At 39.1% G+C, this 20827-nt stretch overlaps 1 protein-coding gene across 12 annotated transcripts in view; it reads left to right on the top strand.

The window, feature by feature from the left end:
- snap91a (synaptosome associated protein 91a) overlaps nucleotides 1–20827 on the top strand; it is a 225365-nt gene that overhangs the window by 73209 nt on the left and 131329 nt on the right. For all 12 annotated transcript variants that reach the window (XM_060850085.1, XM_060850076.1, XM_060850138.1 and 9 more), the window contains 5 exons: nucleotides 9550–9652; nucleotides 14751–14844; nucleotides 16893–17004; nucleotides 17176–17282; nucleotides 18990–19031. In XM_060850085.1, coding sequence (XP_060706068.1) covers nucleotides 9550–9652; nucleotides 14751–14844; nucleotides 16893–17004; nucleotides 17176–17282; nucleotides 18990–19031 — 458 coding nt within the window. The remainder of the gene's footprint in view (nucleotides 1–9549; nucleotides 9653–14750; nucleotides 14845–16892; nucleotides 17005–17175; nucleotides 17283–18989; nucleotides 19032–20827) is intronic.

Below are 20827 nucleotides of genomic sequence, written 5' to 3'. Positions count from 1 at the left end.
GTTGTTGGCATCTGTCTAACATCCATCACCATCTGTTGTGACGGTATTTGAAGTGAAGACTCAAAGTCTAAGGTAAACCTGTATGAAAAACACAACCATATTATAATTTGGAGGTGCTGGTGTTGGACTGGGGTGTACAAAGTTTAAAAATTGCACAAAAGATAATAGTCCAACAGATTTATTTGGAAGCACTAGCTTTTGGAGCACTGCTCCTTCGTCAGGTGGTTGTGAAATATAAGATCGTAAGACACAGAATTTCTCACAAAAGTTTACAGTGTGTGGCAAGTGAAACTTTCTATTGAAAAAAGACCTGGATTGTTTATTACATGTCTCATCTTGTGTGTCTGTGTGTGTGTGGTAGGGCTCACCTGTAGTGTGACATAAAACCAAGGTCCCGGCTGAGGCTATCAGCCTCTACTTGGCAACTTTGCATTGTTGCCCGTCCTGAAGTCCGCTTTGGGCCTTCGGGTGACCATCCTCCAAGGTCGAATGTCCTGGACGACTGAAATATTCCCTGACTGGGATGGAAACTCCTGTCTGTTGATTGTTGTACGGTGCCCATTCATCCGTTGCTGTAATCTCTGCTCTGTCTTGCCAATGTACCGTGCCTCAGCATCCTTGCCGACAGCGTATCCCCACTGTAATGGTGGTTTCCGTATTGACACGCTAGCATGTCTTGCAGCATCCACTGTGACCGGGTTGTATGGTGTTGCCCTGAAAGCTGGGCAGTTTGCTACGAACAATGATCTGTTTGAGGTTTGGTGGTGGTTTTAAAGGCAAGAAGTGGAGGTATTGGGAAGGTCTTAGTGAGATGCACATCCTCGTTGATAATGTGGTATAGGCTGCAAAGAACATGGGCACCCATGAAGGAGCAGCGTTTTGAAAGTTAGTGCTTCCAAATAAACCTGTTGGACTATAACCTGGTGTTGTGATTTTTATCTTTATACACTCATTTTTGCATCACTACAGCTGTATCTGAAAGCAGCACCAAATCTATCTGATCATTGTTCTTGGCTGTACAAAAAAATGTCTTGAGTATTGATCCTTACATGAGTAACAAATAGTCCACATCTGTCAGAGCTATTTTCATCTAGATTGATGGTAGTCTGTTCTGATTTGGCACTGGAGCAAAGACTAGAATTGGATCTTTGACAGCACAAAAGGTGGCTGGCCATTTGTCTCATTATGTCCATGCCGGCTTTCTGTAGAGTGATCCAATTAATTTCATTCCATACTTTGCAGCTGTAATGTCCTCCAGTGCCTGAATTTTTTTTTCTTTTGCAACCATTAATTGTGTTTCTACTGTCGTTTGAAACTGGTGGAAGCAAGTTTCAGGTCATTAGCACACATTTTAAATGTAGAAAGCGACAATCTGTGTTCACCCATCCTTGCATCGCCAGCTGATTGAAAAAGAACCTGTCTTTGTTTAGCCTGTCATAGAATTATACTCATTTATCAACCACCATTGTATAAGGGGAACAACCACTAGTTATTTCAACCTGCCTTGGAGTTGGTTTTCACTGCTCCTGGAAAAAGGTTCTGGTAAACTCCTGCATCATGTCAATAATATTCATTAAATTTTCAAAAGTACAGTGACCCACATGTGGTCATTGTACTCTAAAGCTCTGAATTGAGACTTGATCAGGTGTTTCCCAGAATTTTGTGGGAAGCTAGGGGGAAAAAGTTACTGGGCCTCTTGTACCATTGATAGCCACAGGTGATGTACTGGAAGACCGAAGGGTGGCTAATGTAGTGCACTTTTAAGAGAGGTTCTGAGGAAAATCCAGGGAACTACAGACCAGTGAGCCATTGGTCAGTAGTGGTAAGTTGTTGGAGGGGATTCTGAGGGAATGGATTTACATGCATTCGGAGCAGCAAGGACTAATTCGGGATAATCGACTTGTCTTTGACCATGGGAAATTGTGCTTCACTAACAATTGAAGAGGTGACAGAAGATGGATGAAGGCAGAACGGTAGATGCTTATATGGACTTCAGCAAAACATTTGACAAAACTCTGTGTCATAGAATGGTTAGTAAGGTTAAATCATATGAGATCTAGGGAGTGTGAGCCAACTGGATTCAAAATTGGCTTGAAGATAGTAAGCAGAGAGTGGTGGTAGAAGTTTGCTTTTCAGACTGGAGGCATGTGGCAAGCAGTCTGCCCAAGGATCAGTGCTGGGTCCACTGCTTTTCATCACTTACATAAAATGATTTAGTTGTGAACACAGGAGGTGTGGTTAGTAAGTTTTCAGATGACACTAAAATAGGTGGCGTAGTGGGCAGTTGATCCAACAGTGACAAATGGACTTTAATTCAGATAAATGTAAGAGGTTGCATTTTGGTGAGGCAGATCAGGGCAGGACTTCTATACTTAATGGTAAGATCCTGGGGAGCATTGCTGAATGAAGAGACTTTAGGGGTAAAGGTGCATAGTTCTTTGGAAGTGGCGTCACAAGCAGACCTGGTGATGAAGGTATTTAGTAGACTTGCCTTCTTTGGTCAGAGCATTGAGTGTAAAAGTTAGGTTTTCATGTTGTGACTGTACAGGATATTGGTGAGGCATGCAGTTCCGGTCTCCTACCTATAGGAAGGATGTTGTGAAAGTTGAAAGGGTTTAGAAAAAGATGTACAAGGATGTTGCTGGGACTGAAGGGTTTGAATTATAAGGAGAGGCTGAGTATTCTGGGACTTTTTTCTTTGGTGTGTCAGAGGCTGAGGGGGTGACCTTGTTCGAGGTTTATAAAATCATGAGGGGCATTACAGTAAATGCCAAGGTATTTTGCCCAGGATGGGGGAGTCCAAAACTAGAGGGCATAGGTTTTAAGTTGAGAGGGGAAAAATTTAAAAGGGACCTAAGAGGCAACTTTTTCACATAGGTGGGTGCATGTATGGAATGAGTTGCCAGAGGAAGTGGTGGAAGCTGTTAAAATTCCAATCCTTAAAAAGCATCTGGATGGATAAATGGACAAGAATGGTTTAGAGGGGTATGGACTATTTTCTGGCAATTTGGTGCAGGTCAGATTGAGATGTCAGGTCAGGCAGACGAGTTGGATCAAAGGATTTGTTTCCGTGCTGTATGACGGTATACGTCACAATTGTAAAAGTTTTGCATGTTCTCTACTTTTGTATTCAACCCTTTTGATTTATAAAGCTTCAGCTTTCAAGCATTACTATCCTAACTGTTCTCTCGATACATGCTTTCACCTTCAAGGATCTGTGCACGCACCCCAAGATAAGTTTGTTCTTGCACGCAGATGAGTACTCTGCCCTTGAATGTGTATCTGTTATTTCTACTGAGCTGTTTGCTTAGACTTTAATGACACCACATTGCAATCCTTAGGCATCTGTTAGTTTGTACATAGTTGGACACATTAACAAAACACTAGCCTCATGTCTGTCTTGGATTAGTTATAAAATCGCTGGGATAAATTAACCGATTGATTTCAATCTACCAGGTGTAGTTCTTTGGATGCCCTGCTCAAATGCTATTTTCTGATCAGTTAGCTTTGTACTAGTAGTACACTTGTTTTGAAACAGAAACTAAAAGTATGAGAAGTAGACATTTGGCACTTGAGTGTACTCCACCATTCATTATGATGGTGGCAAGCTATCTAAAACCTGTCCCTACTTTTCCCCCCTATCTTTTTAGTCACAAGTGCTATGTCCAACTCCTCCTGAAAATCATATGATGTTTTGACCTCAACTGCTTTTCATTGCAACAAATTTTCAATCTTTGCTCTGGGTGAAGAAATTTCTCCTTATCTCCGTCTTAAATGGCTTACTCCATGTCCTTAGTTAGAAATCACAGCAGCAGGTTATAGTCCAACAGGTTTATTTGGAAGCACTAGCTTTTGGAGCACTGCTCCTTCATCAGGTGACTTTGTACACCCCAGTCCAACACCAGCACCTCCAAATTATCCGTATCTCTAGACTGAGCGCCCTGGTTGTGGAAGTCTGTCATCAGGAACATCCTTCCTACATCCACCCTTTCTAATCCTGTTTTAAATTTGAGAGGTTTCTATGAGATTCTTTCTTCTCCATTGAGAAGAACCCCTCTTTGTTTCAGTCCTGCCATCCCATGGATGAGTTTGGTATACATTTCCTACACACTCTCTAGAGCAAGAACATCCTTTCTCAGATAAGAACATGAAAACTGCGCACAATATTTTTGGGTGTGGTCTCAAGGGCAGAATTGCAGCCAATCATCCCTACTGTTGTACTCAAATCCTCTTGGTATGAAGGCCAATATACTGTTTACCACCTTTACCATCTGCTGCATCTGCCTGGTTAACCACCAGTGCCCCAGGTCTCCATGTCCGTTGCCCTTAATTTATAGCCATTCAGATAATTTGCCTTTCCTGTTATTGCTACCCAATTGGAGAACCACATATTTATCCACATTATATTTCATCTACCCACTTGCTCAGCTTGTCGAAATTGCACTTAAGTATCTCTGCATCCTCCTCACAGCCCACCCTCCCACCCAACTTTGGATAGTCTGCAGATTTGGAGACAATTAGTTCTTTCATCAAAATCATTAATATATTCAAAGTTTGGGAGAAGATTTGTTGCTCGGGTGCTCGTTGTTGTGGTTCTGTTCGCCGAGCTGGGAATTTGTGTTGCAGATGTCTTGTCCCCTGTCTAGGTGACACCCTCAGTGCTTGGGAGCCTCCTGTGAAGTGCTTCTGTAATCAGCTATCCTTAGTAGCCACACACGCAGATGACAAGCAACATGAATTCGACTGGGACAACACTACTATTATAGGACAAGCCAAACAGAGAACAGCCAGGGAATTCCTAGAGGCATGGCACTCATCCACAGATTCAATCAATAAGCACATAACCGGAAGCGGCAGATTCAAACCACTACAAATGCCGAAGGAAAGATCACGGAAGCGCTTCACAAGAGGCTCCCAAGCACTGAGGGTGTCACCTAGACAGGGGGTGAAACGTCTGCAACACAAATTCCCAGCTCAGCGAACAAAACCACAACATCATTAATATATATTGTGCAACTGGAGTTCTTGCATTGACCCTTGTGGTACCCCAGTAGTCACTGCCTGCCATTCAGAAAAAAAGACCCATTTAAACTAAATTTGCTTCCTGTTTTTTATCCATCTCAATAGACTACCCCAATTCCAAGATTTTAATTCCATATACTTACTAATCTTTTGTGTGCAACTTTGTTAAAGGTTGAAATAAACCACATTAACTGGCTCCTTCTCAACAATTCTTCTGGTTATATCCTTGAAGAATTCCAGAAGGTTTGCTATTTGTTTCAGCTGCATATCTTGAATATTACAATATTTTTCGATTTGATGTGCTCCTTTGTACCAAGCAACATCGAGAGTAAAGGGTGAAAACATGCATTTACAAAGTTTTTTTTAAATGGGGAATTTGTAAGTTGCAAAATAATAAATTCATGCATTAATGAAATTATTGTGAAAATACAATAAAATGTGTATAAGTCACCATAGGTTGCCACCATTTTAATTATGTGAATTATAAAAAGAAAATCTCTCAAAGTTAGGATAAATTTAATTTTCAGTTCCATCCATGGCTTCTTGGTTTCTTCAGTGGCCATAAGATGCTGCTACACTCTGCTGCTGTCAAGGCATTCACTAAAGCTGCAACACCAAGGAGGAGTCACGCTGAAGCAACTTCTGCCACTGTTGGCTGGACCTAGAATGTCACCTTTGCAAAGCTCTTCGTCATTGCCAATACTCCAGCTGTTGCCATAGCCAGGAGACTATCCCAACTCTCAAGGACCAGGGCCCATCTCAACTTTTGAGAACTTGCTGAAAGTCCAAATTAACCCCTGGAAAAATGAGAGATGATTCACTCCGCCATCGTTGCAGACAGTGCCAAAACAGTGGAAAAGAATTAGCACCAAATCATTGACATTGAAATAGTTACTCAAGCTGTGACTGCCGTGGGCACAACACGACCAGATCCACTGCTCTAATTCCCTGCAACCGGTTTCCACTGTAGCAGCAGAAAGAAAAAAAAAGAATTTGATTCAAAAGCTAAATGGAAAAAAAATAAAATTTATAAAAGAAAGAAGGATGCTGTTGGTCATGCAAGATGGAGTGGACAGGCCATGAGCCTGAGCACCACCTACCCTGTTGCCGCTGCCATCAATAGGGAAGGGAATGGCCTTAAAAATGCATCCAGAAATTGTTGTGCACGTTTTCTAGTGGCATGTACAATCCTGTTGATGGTTGTTTTGTAGATGCATTTAATGCTTGCGGTGTAGATTTGGAGGCGGGTGAAGTGAACTGATATTGGAGAATACTGGGCAGTTAGTGCTAAATTTGATCTAAATATTATTCCCTGTTAGATCTCTTTTTAAAAGAAAAGTTATTTTGTAGACCTGGTTTCATTTGAGAAATGCAATTTTCCAGCTTTCTTTGGATATGGTGCAGTGCTAAAGAGCTAAGGATATCTCTATTTCCAAACCTTTATCCTCAAAGTAAACCCAGTCCTTAGCCCTTAGGTATCAACCAAGATTGTATTGTCCTTTTGAGCAGTTGAGGGCAAAAGGAATAGCAAGTGTAAAGTGAAAAGGAAAAGAAGACATCCATCAAATTGTTCAACTTTTGTTGAGTATTTCTGAAGAAATTGAGCTCCCCTTTTCTTGGGGATGTTAGAATGGTAGAATTAAACATGTTTAGTTCTCTACCAATCCAGTGTGAATTGTGAAGATTATTTAACAAAACAATTTCTATATTTGTCAACTCATTATAATCTACTGGCAGTTCAGTTTCACAGTAGAACTGTAGAAACCTGTGAGAGGGATGTTTTCCTATCTTAGTCAGCTGAATCACTGCAAGATAGATGTATATAATGAGGGCATTTCCCCTCCAATCATTCAACAAGGTAACAGAAGTACTGTTGTATGATTTGTGTACAGTAGTCTCTGAAATTATTCAGCTTTTGCTTCTGTTGTCCATTTTACATGTTGACCAGGAGAATTTTCTCCTTTTTTGCTGGTCATAATTTTGACCTTTTGGTTATTTGGAACTGTATTTTATTGTTCGATTTTCTTTGTTTGGCAGTTCCTTCCATATTTGCACCACCCTCTGTGATAAAGTTGCCCCTTTCCCCTTTCTTCTTATAACCATGCCTTCTAGTTTTTAATTCACTGACACTAGGGAAAAAGACCTTTTGCTATTCACCTTATCAATGCCCCTCATGATTTTATAAACCTCTACCAGGTCACTCCTCAATGTAATAGACTCTGGGGAAAATGTCACAGTCTATCTGGCCTCCCCTTATAACAGAACACTCTAGTCCCAGTAACATCCTTGTAAATCTTTTCTGCACCTTTCCTACAGCAGGGTGACCAGAACTATACACAGTACTCCAAAAGTAACCTCACCAACGCCCTATATAGCCAGGCCATGACATCCCAACTCCTATACTCAGTGAAGGCAAACATGCTAAACACCTTCACCATCTTGTTTACCTGTGTCACCACTTTCAAGGAACTATGTATCTGAACCCTATACATCTGTTTGACAGCACTCCCTAGGGCCCTACCACTAACTATGCATGTCCTGTCGTGGTTTGTTTTGGCAAAATGAAACCCTTCACATTTATCTAAATTCAGCTCCATCTGCCATTCCTCGGCCCATTGGCCCAGCTGATCAAGATGTCATCTGCAAACTTAATAACCATGCTTTCAATATTCTCATCTAGAATGTTCATTTAGATGACAAATAACAGTGGACCAGCATTGATGTGATCAAAACAGGCCTCCAGTCTGAAAAACAACCTTCTGGCACCACCCTTTATCTCCTATCGTCAAACCAATTTTGTATTCAATTGGCTGGCTCTCATGTGATGTAACCTTACTGACCAGTCTACCATGCGGAACCTTGTCAAATGTTTTGCTAAAGTCCATGTAGACACCTACTCTCTGCCCTCCTCTATCTTCTTGGTTACATCTTCAAAAAAAACTCTATCAAGTTTGTGCGTGGGAAATCGTGTCTCACTATCATGCTATCCCTGATCAGTCCTTGCTTCTCCAAATACATGTGAATTCTGTTCCTCCAAATCCCCTCTAACAACTTACTCACCACTGGTATCAGACTCAATGGTCTGTAGTTCCCGGGCTTTTTCTTGCAGACTTTCTTAAATAAAGGCACAACGTTAACCACCCTCCAGTCTTCCAGCACCTAATCCATGGCTGTAGATGATGCAGATATCTCTGCGCGGAGTCCCACAATTTCTTCCCTTGGCTTTCCATAATGTCCTAGACCCAGGGACTTATCTTCATTTGTGTTTTAAGACCTCCAGCACTATCTCTTCTGTAATATGGACTGTTTTCAGTACATCACTATTCATTTCCCTAAGTTTCCTAGCTTCGGGTCTTTTTCTACAGTATATATTGATGTGAATTGTTTGTTTCAAATTTCAACCCATCATATGTGGTTCCACACATAGACATCCTCATTGATGTTTAAGGGTCCTTATTCTCTCCATTTTTGTTGCTCTATTGCCCTTAATGTACTTGTAGAATCTTTTTGGATTCTGCTTAACCTTTATCTGCCAAAGCTATCTCATCGCCTTTTTGCCCTTCTGATTTCCCTCTTAAGTGGACTTCTACACACCTGATACTCACTCCTCCAGGGATTCACTTGATGCCATCTGTCTCTACCTGATATGCCTCCTTTTTCTTGACCAGAGCCTCAATATCTCTAGAAATCCAGAGCTCCCTATTCTTACCAGCTTTGCCCTGCAGTGACAGGAACACACTGGTCTCTGAACTGTCATCAACTTGCCAGTTGTCCCTTTACCTGCGAATAACCTCCCCCAGCCAACTTTTAACTGTTCCTGTCCAATACTGTCAAAATTGGGCTTGTTCCAATTTAGAACTTTAACTTTTCCACAAGGTCTATCTTCTTCCATCACTATTTTAAAACTAATAGAGCTATGATCACTGGCCCCAAAGTCCTCCCCCACTAAAACCTCAGCCATGTGTCCAGCATTATTTCCCAACCAAAGGTGGAGTTTGCTGCTTCTCTAGTAGGGCCATCTACATATTGATAAAGAAAATATTCTTAAAGTTGCTTTAATAAATTCTTCCCCACCCAAAACCTTAATATTATGGCATCCCAGTCTATGTTTGGAAAGTTAAAATTCCTTACAATTACAACCCTATTATTATTAAGGCTATCTGTAATCTTCTTACATATTTGCTTCTTAGTTGCCTGCTAATTATTAGTGGTAGATGCAGGGTACAGTTACAACATTTAAAAAACCTTTTGACAGCTACATGAATAAAAAAGGTTTAACGAGATATGAACAAATGCAGGCAAATAGAGCTAGTTTAGTTTTGGAAACCTTGTTAGCAAGAATGAGTTGGACCAAAGGGTCTGTTTCTGTGGTGTCTGCTGTGTCTCGTAATAATTTTGCTTAAAAATTAACTGAGTCACTTGCAAAGGTATTAGAGGTAGATCTCAAGTTAGATCATATCCAATTGAATTTAAATAGAAAATACTGGTGTTTTGTAAGCGCTGTTCACTGCATTTTAATTCTTGCAGGTTATGACATGTCTACGTTTATTAGAAGATACAGCAGATATTTAAATGAAAAGGCATATTCCTATAGACAGATGGCATTTGATTTTGCAAGAGTGAAGAAAGGGTAAGTTTTTTTGGTTTCTTTTTTGAACATCAGTTGTGCAGGTCAATATTGAATGGTGCAGTATAGAAATTGCAACCTGTTTTGACGTTTTGTAATACGGTTTGGTTTGTTATTTCTCAGTCTTCTAATTGTTGACTGATGAAATTTTACAACAGTTAAGCACCTTGATTACAACATTTAACTGTAATACGTGGAGAAAATGAGGATTGCAGATGCTGGACATCAGAGTCAAAGAGTGTGATGCTGGAAAAGCACGGTCGGTTAGGCAGCATCGAAGGAACAGGAGAATCGATGTTTTGAGCATAAACTCTTCATCAGGAATGAAGTGGGTGGCTCAAGGAAGCTGAGAGATAAATGGAAGAGGGAGTAGAGCTGGGGGAGAAGGTAGCTGGGAATGTGATAGGCAGTTGAAGATAAAGGTGAAGGTGATAGGTCAGAGAGGAAGGTGGAGCGGATAGGTGGGAAGAAAGATAGACAAATCAAGAGGGTGGTGCCGAGTTGAAAGGTTAGATTTGGGATAAGGTGGAGCAAAGGGAAATGAGGAAACTGGTGAAATCCACATTGATCCCATGTTGGTGGAGGGTCTCAAGGTAGAAGATGAGGCGTTCTTCCTCCAGGTGTCAGGTGGCGAGAGTTTGGTGGTGGAGGAGGCCCAGGACTTGCATGTCCTTGGTGGAGTGGGAGGAGGAGTTAGTGTTCGGCCACAGGGCGGTGGTGGTGTTTAGTGCGTCGTCACCACACTAAACAACCACACAGCCCTGTGGCCAAACACTTTAACTCTTCCTCCCACTCCACCAAGGACATGCAAGTCCTGGGCCGCCTCCACCACCAAACTCTAGCCACTTGGCACCTGGAGGTAGAACGCTTCATCTTCTGCCTTGAGAACCTCTACCAATACGGGATCAATGTGGATTTCACCAGTTTCCTCATTTTCCCCTTTCCCCCCACCTTATCCCAGATCCAACCTTTCAACTTGTCACCACTCTCTTGACCTGACCATCTTTTTTCCCACCTATCCGCTCCACCCTCCTCTCCAACCTGTGACCTTCACCCCCACCTTCATCTACCTATCGCATTCCCAGCTATCTCCACCCTCTCATTTATCTCTCAGCCCCCTTGGGCCACCCCCACATTCCTATAATACCATGTCCAGCATTCATTGAAACCAGGCTTGTTTCTGTTAACTTTTTTTTCCCCTAGACAAATAGTATTCGATATGTTATAATATGTTCATGAGCTGCCTTATTTAAGGGAGCGGTGATGGCCTAGTGGTATTATCACTACACTGTTAATCCAGAAACCTAGGTAATGTTTTGGGGACCTAGATTTAAATCGTGCTGTGGCTGATATTGAATTCAAATTCTATTTTAAGTAAAAACTGGAATTATGAGTCTGAAGAGTACACAACTCTAGACTCACAGCAATATGGTTGACTCTGGGTAATTAGGAACAGACAAGAACTACTGGTTGACTCAGCAATGCCCACATCCTGTGAATGAATAAAAAGCAATGGCACATAATGTCCTCAAATGCAGGTCTCTGAAAGGAAACCAGTTGTTTCAGGTGTAATATTTGTAATAAGAGATATGCACAAGTTAATTATATGATGCTTAAAAGGTCAAATTCTAAATTCACTTATTAAACTTCCATTTATTGTGAGGATTGAATGACTGAAATACTGTCCAGTCTGATCGTCATAAGCTATTTTCTGAATATTTGTTTTTTGGTCTTTTTTCAAGTATTTTTAATTCAACATTGTACAAATATACTGCTTAACTAATATGCTGCAAGCAGCTTGTGGATTGCTTTTCACAAAATAGTATATTTTATATCATTACTTTCTTCAATTATTCATTAGGACTAGCATGAGTTGAGACATGTAATGAAAATTATAACTAGAGTTCAAACCCATGCACTGGATCACAGACTTTTGATAAACCTAATTAAGAGATGAAAGATAAGTTTAACTTAAGATCTTGCACTTCTACAGTGGTAGCCTAAGTTAATTATTTTCTTCAATATGGTGAAAGCAGATCAGTAAATGACCTGAATTGTCCTCATTTGGGCTTAGATTTGGGTTTTCCAGCAAATACGTTGCTTTAAGTAAAGAAATTAAGTTTGGAATTACAAGAAAAATTAAATAGTAGTCGGAAGTTGTTATAATTGACTTTGCCTTTATAAATGAGAAGCAGTTTCATATTTGGCTGCAGGGAGCAAAACTTGCTAATTTCCTATCCATGGTTAAGACCTATGAGCATGCAGCAGAAGATTCACAAAGCCACAAACATTCTTCTTGGTCTTCAAGGTAGTTTTGTTAAGCAATTTAAAAATGTTGGTTTTATGAAGTCATATGGTTAGATTTCTGGTTGAGTTAGCACATAGTTGCTTGAAGTTAGAATTAACATTTGCACGTTGGAAGGCTGTGCCATGTGTTGCAATCTCAGTGGATGGTACTATGAGCAAGTCCAGTTCCCAGAAACCTGGCTTGATAGATCACATGTTTAATTTTCTTATTTAGATAATGTGTTTGGTTACTGAACCATTCACACAGGGCTGCAGATGATTTTTAACATCATAAAATAAGTACAGAGAAGAAAATAAGCAACCCCGCACTCATTCACATATAAATATTTGTTACAGTTAGACTTTAACGCAAATACCAAACCAAAGTTTGTTTGTCTGTCTCCCAATATTGTCTATTGTAGACACTCAAGTCTTGAAAAATTGTACTTGCCTCTCAACTCTTCTCAAATTTTTGCTTCACTTTCCTTCAATTTCTTTTTCTCGAACTGTAACAGTTACTGTGCGTTTAGTATAAATGTTTCATAATTCTGATGTCTAAGCATTTTTCAATTTTGAAAGCATGAAGATTTCCATCCTAAATTCTCCTGGCTTGGAAATTTCAGAAACCAAGAAAATACTGCTTCTGACTTTTACTGAACTGGGAAATATTTTTGCAAAAAGACTTTTCCTTTTTAACTGAATTCCTCTGAATTGAAGTCAAAGTAAAACAAATGACTTTGTTCTATTTATTCTGCTTATCAAAACTCAAAACTACAAACCCCTTATTCCATTAACACCTCAGGAGTTTACCTGGCATTTGAATGCAGTCATATGTTGTCTTGCTATTGTTTTGCACAGGACTTTCTGACCTTATTAAAAATGTTCCTTCGCAGCACTAGCTAATGTCCATTTCCCTCTATTTTGAAATCCAGACTGAAAAATTTGCATGTTTCTTCATACATATGAAAAGCATTTAAACATTGTTCCACTTCAAGTATTTATTCCAACTATTTATTAAATTATTTGGAGGTATGTATTTAGTTCATTTTATAAGAAAGCGTTTTGGGCTTATGAGAAAAACTCACCAGATTTCATTTGTGATGTGAAGAAACGGAACTGTAAAGAAACATAATAGTTGGGACTGCATTTCTTTAATAACCAATATCATCATCTATTTGAAATGATTAAAAATGGTCTCCAGTATTTGGTGTTATGAAATCAATCCTCGAGTGTGACATTTTTCAGACATTTGCTCTCCGTGGGTTTTGGTGGCTAAGCCAGCATTTATTATCCTTTCCTAATTGTCCTCCAAGTTGAAAACCGTTTGCACCCTGGAACTGATTCAGTCCATGTTGTGTAGTATCCGAGAAAGGCTATTAGCTAGTGAGTTTGCCTGTTTTTCACCCTCCATCCTCAAATCTCACTAGCTAGCTCTACACTTTGTACCAAAGAAGGAAGAGGAAGTCGATGTTTACTTCCTTTATTCACTAATTTGCTTTAGAGATGAGCATGTTTTTTTGGGGAGTGGGGTTAGGTGATGCCCACGGAGGGAACGTTTCTGTTTCTTGATCAGCCAAACTGCAATGAAAAAGCACTCATTTGTTCCAAGCAATTGCCTTAATTATCTTTTAATTGCCAGAATTTCTGAGGCTGGAAAGCCCGACTAGTCAGTGTTAAAAGTTGAGAAGGCAAAGAAATATTCATACCAAGTTGCTTTAATGTTTAGTTGGGTCAGTTACTTACCTTTTTTCCATTGTGCCTCTTAAAATTGGTGGGTTCAGGGTTCACTGGGTTCAGAGTTGAGATTTTTAGTCATCTGTTTCATGTGTTAAAATTATCATTTTTTTTAGTGCCGTTATCTACATCCTTTAATACAAGTAAGCAACTCTGTGCTGAGCTAGGAATGGCAAGGCCTCATTTTAGAAGTTATTGCTCTGGAGCCAAAGATCTAATGTAAAAACAAGACTATCTTTTCCATTTAAATGTATTACAGGAACATTGGAAGGTTGTCCACCACAGCTGTGGATCCTGTTGAACTTAAATTAATTTAGAAATACATTTGAGTTGTGTTCCTTCTTCCTTTTTCTCTTTTGGTAATTTGGTTAAATTAAGATATTTTATCCTTCCCTCTAGAAATTTGCTTCTTTAAGGTTGAAGGACTCTTGTACTGTTAACATTTTCAATTCAAGCAGTTCCACTAGAACAAGAAGCAAAGCCTAATCTGCCATGGTCAATATTAAACAAAAACCATAATGACAATGGGTTATAATTTGCTGTGACAAGGCACCTAGTGACATCTGCTTTTGATTCAACTTGTTTGTGTTTTTAGGGTTTTAATTTTCTTAGCATAACAAGTCCAAGCTGATCGTGTCAGAGCAGGAGAAAAGGTATCTGGGATCTGAGTGAAGAAGCATGTAGGTGTACACCAGTGGAAATAATATTTTCTCATTTATCATATTTTAAAAGTTGCTGAAATTACCAGTTTAAGTTTTTGAAGCTCTTTGTTGCCTGATTCTCTAAGTCTCCCAGTTACATAGATTGACTGATTTAAATGAGCAGGTGGGGAAGGTTGTAAAGTATTTTTCTCTTGACCATAATGTTGAAATGGTGAAAATACAAAAAAACAAGAATTGATTCCAAAGCTACAATTTTTTTTTCCAGGATTGATGGTGTAATGAGAATTATGACTTCTGATAGATTATTGAAAAGTATGCACATACTTCAAGAACATTTGGATGCTCTGCTGGAATTTGATGTAAGTAGTTTCCTGTGGGTAAAATAGGTTATTTAGTTTGGGCGTGCTCTTTCTTCACAGGGCTGATGGTGCAATGAGAACAATGGCTCCAGAAAAATTGTTGAAAGGCATGCCAATACTGCAAGGGCAGTTGGATGCGCTACTGGAGTTTGATGTGAGTAGTTCAACAGCATGATAGCTTGTGGTTGTGACTGCCATTGAATTGAACAGGTTCAGTTTCGGAATTAAGATTGATGTGGACCTGTGTTCTTGTTAAATCTTGCATGCATACGATATTGCAAATGCTGAATGCTTAGTGATGCATGGGCATTTTGCGTTCATAGAAATGCATGATCTTATTTGAACACCTGCTTTTACACCCTTTTAATGCATGTTTGTTCAGAAAATGCATGTTTCCTTTGTAATTTCTTTGCAGCTTGTACTTGCTCTTACATTTTAATGTGATACAAAATTGCAGTGATACTGCCTAAATTCATGTTGTGCATCCATTTTATTGTTGATTGGAATGAATATCTGTCTCAATCCTCTCGAAAGATTTGAGATCTCCAAATCCTATACCAGCTACAGTTGCTACTTTCCAATTGTTTTGGTTTGCTATTGATTGTGTTGTTCAGCTCCAATTACATTTCCCAGATAAGAAATAACCCATACCTGCAAGCATAAAGATCTGTACAAATTAGGTATGGGCAAATTAGTATGCAGCATTGTGTCATTCACTCTGATCTTTCTGTTTCTAAAGTCTGAGGTCAGCAAGGCCAGCTGCATTTTCCTTTTTGTCTTCAGGTGTTTAATAAATGCTTGCTTTCAGCAGGCCTATACCTGGGGATCTTCTCCTGTGATAACTGAACCAAATGGACTTGGTGTTGATCTGAACAATAGGAAGTAATATGTCCCTCTCCAATACTGTGTTCCCGTACAGTACAATATCCTGTTCCATGGAATTCTAATGTGGTTGATGGGAGTAGGTTTCCTCACTCTCTGGGTTTGGTCACCTCTTTTGATCAAACCTCACTGACCGTATTTGTTTTTTTTTAGATTACTTACAGTGTGGAAACAGGCCCTTCGGCCCAACAAGTCCACACCGACCCGCCGAAGCGCAACCCACCCATTCCCCTACATTTACCCCTTACCTAACACTACGGACAATTTAGCATGGCCAATTCACCTGACCCGCACATCTTTGGACTGTGGGAGGAAACCGGAGCACCCGGAGGAAACCCACGCAGACACGGGGAGAACGTGCAAACTCCACACAGTCAGTCGCCTGAGTCGGGAATTGAACCCGGGTCTCTGGCGCTGTGAGGCAGCAGTGCTAACCACTGTGCCACCGTGCCGCCCATTGTGTTTGTGATAAACTGCCTTTGTCACAACTGGCACATTTATGTAACCAGCACCAACCTCCCTGTTCCCTGTCCATCTGGATACCAACAATGTAACTATATAACCTTGAATGAAAAGGATCATTTTTAAGAACTATCTATCTCCTTAAGCTTTGTAATCATAAGTGTGGCCGATTTTACCTGTGATGTTCATATATATGTACTCTTAATACTTGCAGAATAAAATCGCAATCAGAAAATAAAATCATACCCATACAAGGCAAATGTCTCTGGGAAGCTTTCACCTTGTGTTAGATGTGTTTTTTAATTTGTGGTTGTGGTTTCTAGTTATTGTTTGGCATTAGTAGCTGGTTTTAATGTTTTTTCTCAATCATCTCCCACTCACTGCCCCCAACAATTCAATCATTTGAAAAAGTTAATTAACTGCTTTTGTTTTATTCTTGGAAAACAACAGAGACTTTGTTCCTTTTATATCTTTGCTTTAAAATTTGAAAATAGGAAAATCCTGAAGTGAAAAAAGCCACTTATTTCATGTGACCAGCTGGAATTTTTATATGTGCACTATTTAATTTTATTAGTCATCTTTTTAATTGAGCTTTGGGGAGCAAGATTTCTTCTTGAGTGTTCCCATGACATTGGAAAAAACACTTAAAACTGTGTTTTCTATTACTTAAATGTAGTGTTACTTTTTGTTTTATGGCAATTGGTGTCCTTGCATAGACTTGTCAAGTCTATCATTTTTGCATGGAAAAACATTTATTGCAAAATAAATTGTGTAACTGTGTATGTGGCACTTGTAATATATTACAAGAAAACTTAATTTGCAACCATTCTGTCAAATAATAATTGTTTGGTATTACAGGTCAGCCCTGGTGAATTGTCAAATGGAGTAATAAATGCTGCTTTCTTGCTACTTTTCAAAGATCTAATCAAATTATTTGCATGTTACAATGATGGAATCATTAATTTGCTAGGTGAGTACAGTTTGTAAAATGAGATCAATAGGAAATAAAAACTTTTTCCTCTCGATGCTAACTAAATGTCTGCATCATTAGCTTTCAAAGCACCATCCCTTTTTACTTATTATAGCAATAATAATCTATATCGTTGGGAATATAGTTAAATTAACTATTTTTTCATTTTAGAAAAATATTTCGAAATGAAGAAGGGACAATGTAAAGAAGCATTAGAAATTTATAAAAAGTTTCTTACTAGGATGACAAGAGTTTCAGAATTTCTTAAAGTTGCTGAAGTAAGTAACTTAAACATTTTAAAACATTTGTGGGGTCTGCAGTACAGCCTTATTTTTGACATTTTCTGGCTTTTAGTTCCTTTTAATAAGACCATAAGAGGCTATGGATAGGATTAGAATAGGATTAGAATGAGGCTATTCAACCCATTTTGAGTCTGCTCTGCTGATGGTTCTCAACCTGTTCTCTTGCCTTTTTCTTTTAGCCCTTGATCGCCTTACTAATAAAGAACCTATCTACCTCTGGCTTAAATACACTTGGTGACTTTGCCACAGAAGGCTGTGGAGGCCATGAGATCCACAGATTTACCACCATCTGGCTGAAGAAATTCCTCCTATTTTCAGTTCTAAAGGGATATCCATTCACTCTAAGACTGGATTCTGGTATATCCTAGTGGAAACATCTTCATGTCCACTCTATTCAGGCCTTTCAGTATTCTGGAAATTTCAATGAGATTACCCCCATCTCCTTCTAAACCCAACTGACTACTGACCAACCAATTCTTTTCAACCCTGTGATCATTTTTGTAAACCCTTGCTGGATCCCCTCAAAGATGCAGTATATCTTTCTTTAAATATGGGGCCTATAACTGCTCAGTGTTCCAAACACAGTCTGCCCAGAGCTTTAAAAGCTTCAGCACTATATCTCTGCTGCTATATTTTAGCTCTCTTGACATGAATGCGAACATTGCATTTGGTTTTCTAACTGCCAATTGAACTTGCATGTTAACTTGAGAATCTTGAACTAGGACTCCTAAGGCCCTTTGTGTTTCTGATTTCTGAAGCATTTCCCCATTTAGAAAATAGACTGTTTTCATTCTTCTGATCAAAGAACATAACCTCACACTTTGCCAATCCAGCCACTTATTTGCCCAGTCTCCTAGCCAGTTCAAGTCCTTCTGCTGCCTCCCTGCCTTCTCAACACTACCTGTCCTTTCATTCATCTGTGTGTCATGTGCAAACTTAGCAACAGTGGCGTCAGATCCTTTGTCCAGATCATTAACATATAGTGTGAATAGTTGTGGAACTCCTCTAGTCACTGGCTGCCAACCTGAAAAGACCCCCTTAATGCTTACTCTGCCTTCTGTCAGTCAGCCAATTGGCTTGGTCAGAGAAACAAAGTATTGTTTTGGAGGGGGGTTTTTTTGGACTGGAAGTCTGTGTCCTGTGGTGTTCAAGAAGGATCCGTGCTCGGGCCTCTGTCGTTTGTAATATGTGAATTAAATGCAAATGTAGGTGGTCTGATCAGCCAGGTTGCAGACAAGGCAAAACCTTGGAGTTGTGAGTAGTGAGGAAGTTTGCCAAAGGATACAGTGGGATGTAGATTAGTGGAAAAATGGCAGACGGCGTTTAATCCGAACAAGTGCCTTAAGTGCTCTCCCTTTGCATATCTGTTATAATTTCCAGCCCCCCAATACATTGTGCTTAATAGTTTAAAATCAAACTGCATGTATAATATATTTCTACAAAGAGGCTGCTGAGATTTTCCAGTGCTTTCTGCTTTTATTTCAGGTCAGTGCCAAATAAGCAATTAAGTTTTGTTTTAGTGATTAAGTTGATTCAATCCAATGTACTCTCAAAATTAAAATATTTTAAAAAGTTTTGAAATTACATTCAGTGAGACCTTAATCATGTATTCTAGAACAATCACAGGTTCTCACTGCCTGAATGGAATTCTGCAATTCTAAATACTTTAACTTTGTTTTACAGCAAGTAGGAATTGACAAAGGTGACATCCCTGATCTGTCTCAAGTAAGTTTTATTTCATATTACTTTGACTTTCTTGTTCAAATATTAATCTGCATGTTATAAGTGCGTACAAATCTCACATGCAGACAGTGTCTAACCATATTTGCTTGTGGTGAAGCCTGGTGGGTCTTGCGCATGAAGTACTTAAATTGGCTGATCTCATTGTTCCAATTTCTATTCTCACTTGCTATTGCTACTGATGCTGTTTTACTTGTAGATGATCAGGCAAGAATAGCAATGGCCTAGAAACGAGCTACGTACTTTTTACTGAATTGTGTTTTGTGATCACAAATGAAAAGTGCTGTGTCAACCACAAAGAGCAAACTGGATTTTGTACTGGATAATGACAGGGTCATAAACTTCTGGTTCTCACTTTGAATTTTGGTTTCATTCCTAGAAACCGTGTACATTTGCTTTGCAGTTTTATCAGTTGAACAAAATTTACCATAAAACTAGTGTGTCTTCCAGAATTTTAATAATTTCATTGTGAGAAAATATTCATTCTTTAAACTTGGGAGAACTTGTCCTAATTTAAATATTGACTCCACCAAATAAATTACTGAATGCAGTCTTGTTTTGAGCAATGGCAAAACAATACTCACTTTAAAACTGCAATAATCAGAAGAAGTTAAACTCAATGTTTGAATTTTTCCTATGGCACGTTTAATGTGGTGGGGCACCTAAGTAGCTTAAGTGGCATCTCTTATTCCTGAAACAGGATTTTTCTGTGCACAGTAACAATTGCCTTTAATAGGTTATAGACCAACATAAAATGTTCATCTTGGGTTCTAATGGAGAATCCAAGTTCAAAACAAATGCTGAGAAGTGACATTGTGCATGTTTTTCTTGCTGACAACTTGGGTTCATGAAAAGCTATCTGAGAACTTTTAAAAGAGTTAAGTTTGTTTTTGGGATGTTTTATTTTTTTTTACAATATATTTCACAAAGCAAAGTTTATTCCATCTTCACATAGATTTCAACTTTTGGATTGTGCTGCTAATCTCATAATTTGTGATGGTGAATTATCATTAGTAACATTCTAATATTGTGATGGGCAGTAGCATCATTATTATCTTTAATTTTTTGTACTTTTTTTATTATATGATAATAATTTGCAGTTTTATAACATTTCATCAAAATCATTTTGGTTGCGTTTTGCTACTTTCAGCAACACCTGTTTGGTGTCTTGAAAGTATATACAAGTGGGTCCAATTATCTTTTATGCAAGAAATATTTTGTCTGTGTATCAGTGGTTCTTAGTGCAATGATCATTGCAATCTCACAATCGGCACAGAACGTTGCCACTCGACCAATCGTGTCTGCATTAGTTCTTTTACCCAGCGCACATCTCTTGCCTGTGTGTCCCTATTTCAATCCAAATAATTAAGCAATGCCCTATTAAGTGCCTCAGTTGAACCTTCCATCACATTTCCCAGGCAGTGCATTCTATATCCTATTGCTGTGTCAAAATGTTTTTTCTCTCACCAACCTAAATTTATGCCATGTTATTTGCTTTTACAAGTAGGAACAGATTCTCCCTGTCTATCCAACCCACTCATGGTTTTGTAAACCTCTATCAAATCTTCCCTCAGTCCCCTTCACTTCAAGAAGAGCAGTCCCATCCTGTTCAGTCTATCCTTGTAACTAAACATAACTGGTTCTAACAGGTGCAAGTTCAACTTCACTTTCATGCTTTTGTCTATGCCTGTATTCATAAAGCTGAGACTGCTGTTTCATTGACTATTCTGTCAACCTGTCCTGCAATCGTTAATGATCTGTGTGCACACAGTTCCCTCTGC

This window comes from Hemiscyllium ocellatum, chromosome 3, assembly GCF_020745735.1.
Source record: "Hemiscyllium ocellatum isolate sHemOce1 chromosome 3, sHemOce1.pat.X.cur, whole genome shotgun sequence".
NCBI classification, from domain to species: Eukaryota; Metazoa; Chordata; class Chondrichthyes; order Orectolobiformes; family Hemiscylliidae; genus Hemiscyllium; species Hemiscyllium ocellatum.
This window is presented reverse-complemented; position numbering and strand designations above follow the sequence as displayed.